Below are 862 nucleotides of genomic sequence, written 5' to 3'. Positions count from 1 at the left end.
CGCGCGCGCAAACTAAGGAAATCAAGACCTGGTCTTGTTTCCTGAGCAGGGAACCCACCTGGAGTGCAGATTCCACCAACTGAGTTCCTGCGAGGAGATCCTACATAAGCAAGGCCCAAGATTCCCCCTTCAAACTTAATGTCGGTGAAGAGGTGTGCCAAGCAGTAATCCTTATGAGAGTATTCTCGGCTAAACACCTTTAGGAGAGAAGGTCAACCATAAAGCGAAGATGAAGATTTGCTGCATTAACCTATAATTTCTAATAACTTTATAAACCTTAAGCAGATAAAACACTTGCATTTCTACAATGCATTCACTACAATCCCATTCCCAAACACACACCAGGATGCTTTTTATATTAAACAATACTTTAGGTAGTAAAGGTAGTAATGCAGGTTACATATAAATCTCATAATAATAACAGAATATGAGGTCTGAGTGACTATAGCATTTTAAATAATACTTTGCCTTCAGTATTGATGGAGGTTATTTAATAATACAGTTAAAACTATGATGCCCAAGAACAAGGGTCTATTCTCTTTTATTTCACTCCTAGACACCTGAGTTTAATATATATCTTGCCTGACCAGATACTGCTGATTCACTAGGGCTGTGTGTAGCTGTGGGACTTGCACTATCAGCCAAGCTAGGTGACTACCAGATTGCTCAAATGCCAGACAGTCAGTAAACCTTATGTAAATATCCTTTAAAACTGAGGGAATGGACTACAGGGATCTTAGAATAATTATATATCCTAATGGAAGAAAGACATTTTGCTTTTGCTTTCTCAAAGTTATCAGGTCCACCATCAATTTATGGTTCCACTGTGTAATTTATTATCAACCACTTGTGAATTTATCCA

General features: G+C 38.2%; 1 protein-coding gene across 1 annotated transcript in view; it reads right to left on the bottom strand.

Annotated features, from left to right (window-relative positions):
- LOC119591553 (ADAM 17-like protease) overlaps positions 1-862 on the bottom strand; it is a 17,939-nt gene that overhangs the window by 8,578 nt on the left and 8,499 nt on the right. Inside the window, exon 8 of the mRNA XM_037940304.1 lies at positions 59-197. Within this exon, the coding sequence (XP_037796232.1) occupies positions 59-197 (139 nt within the window). The remainder of the gene's footprint in view (positions 1-58; positions 198-862) is intronic.

The sequence above is a fragment of the Penaeus monodon genome, chromosome 28, assembly GCF_015228065.2.
Source record: "Penaeus monodon isolate SGIC_2016 chromosome 28, NSTDA_Pmon_1, whole genome shotgun sequence".
Lineage (NCBI taxonomy): Eukaryota > Metazoa > Arthropoda > Malacostraca > Decapoda > Penaeidae > Penaeus > Penaeus monodon.
The sequence above is the reverse complement of the archived record's forward strand: the minus strand, read 5'-3'. Positions and strand labels throughout refer to the sequence as shown.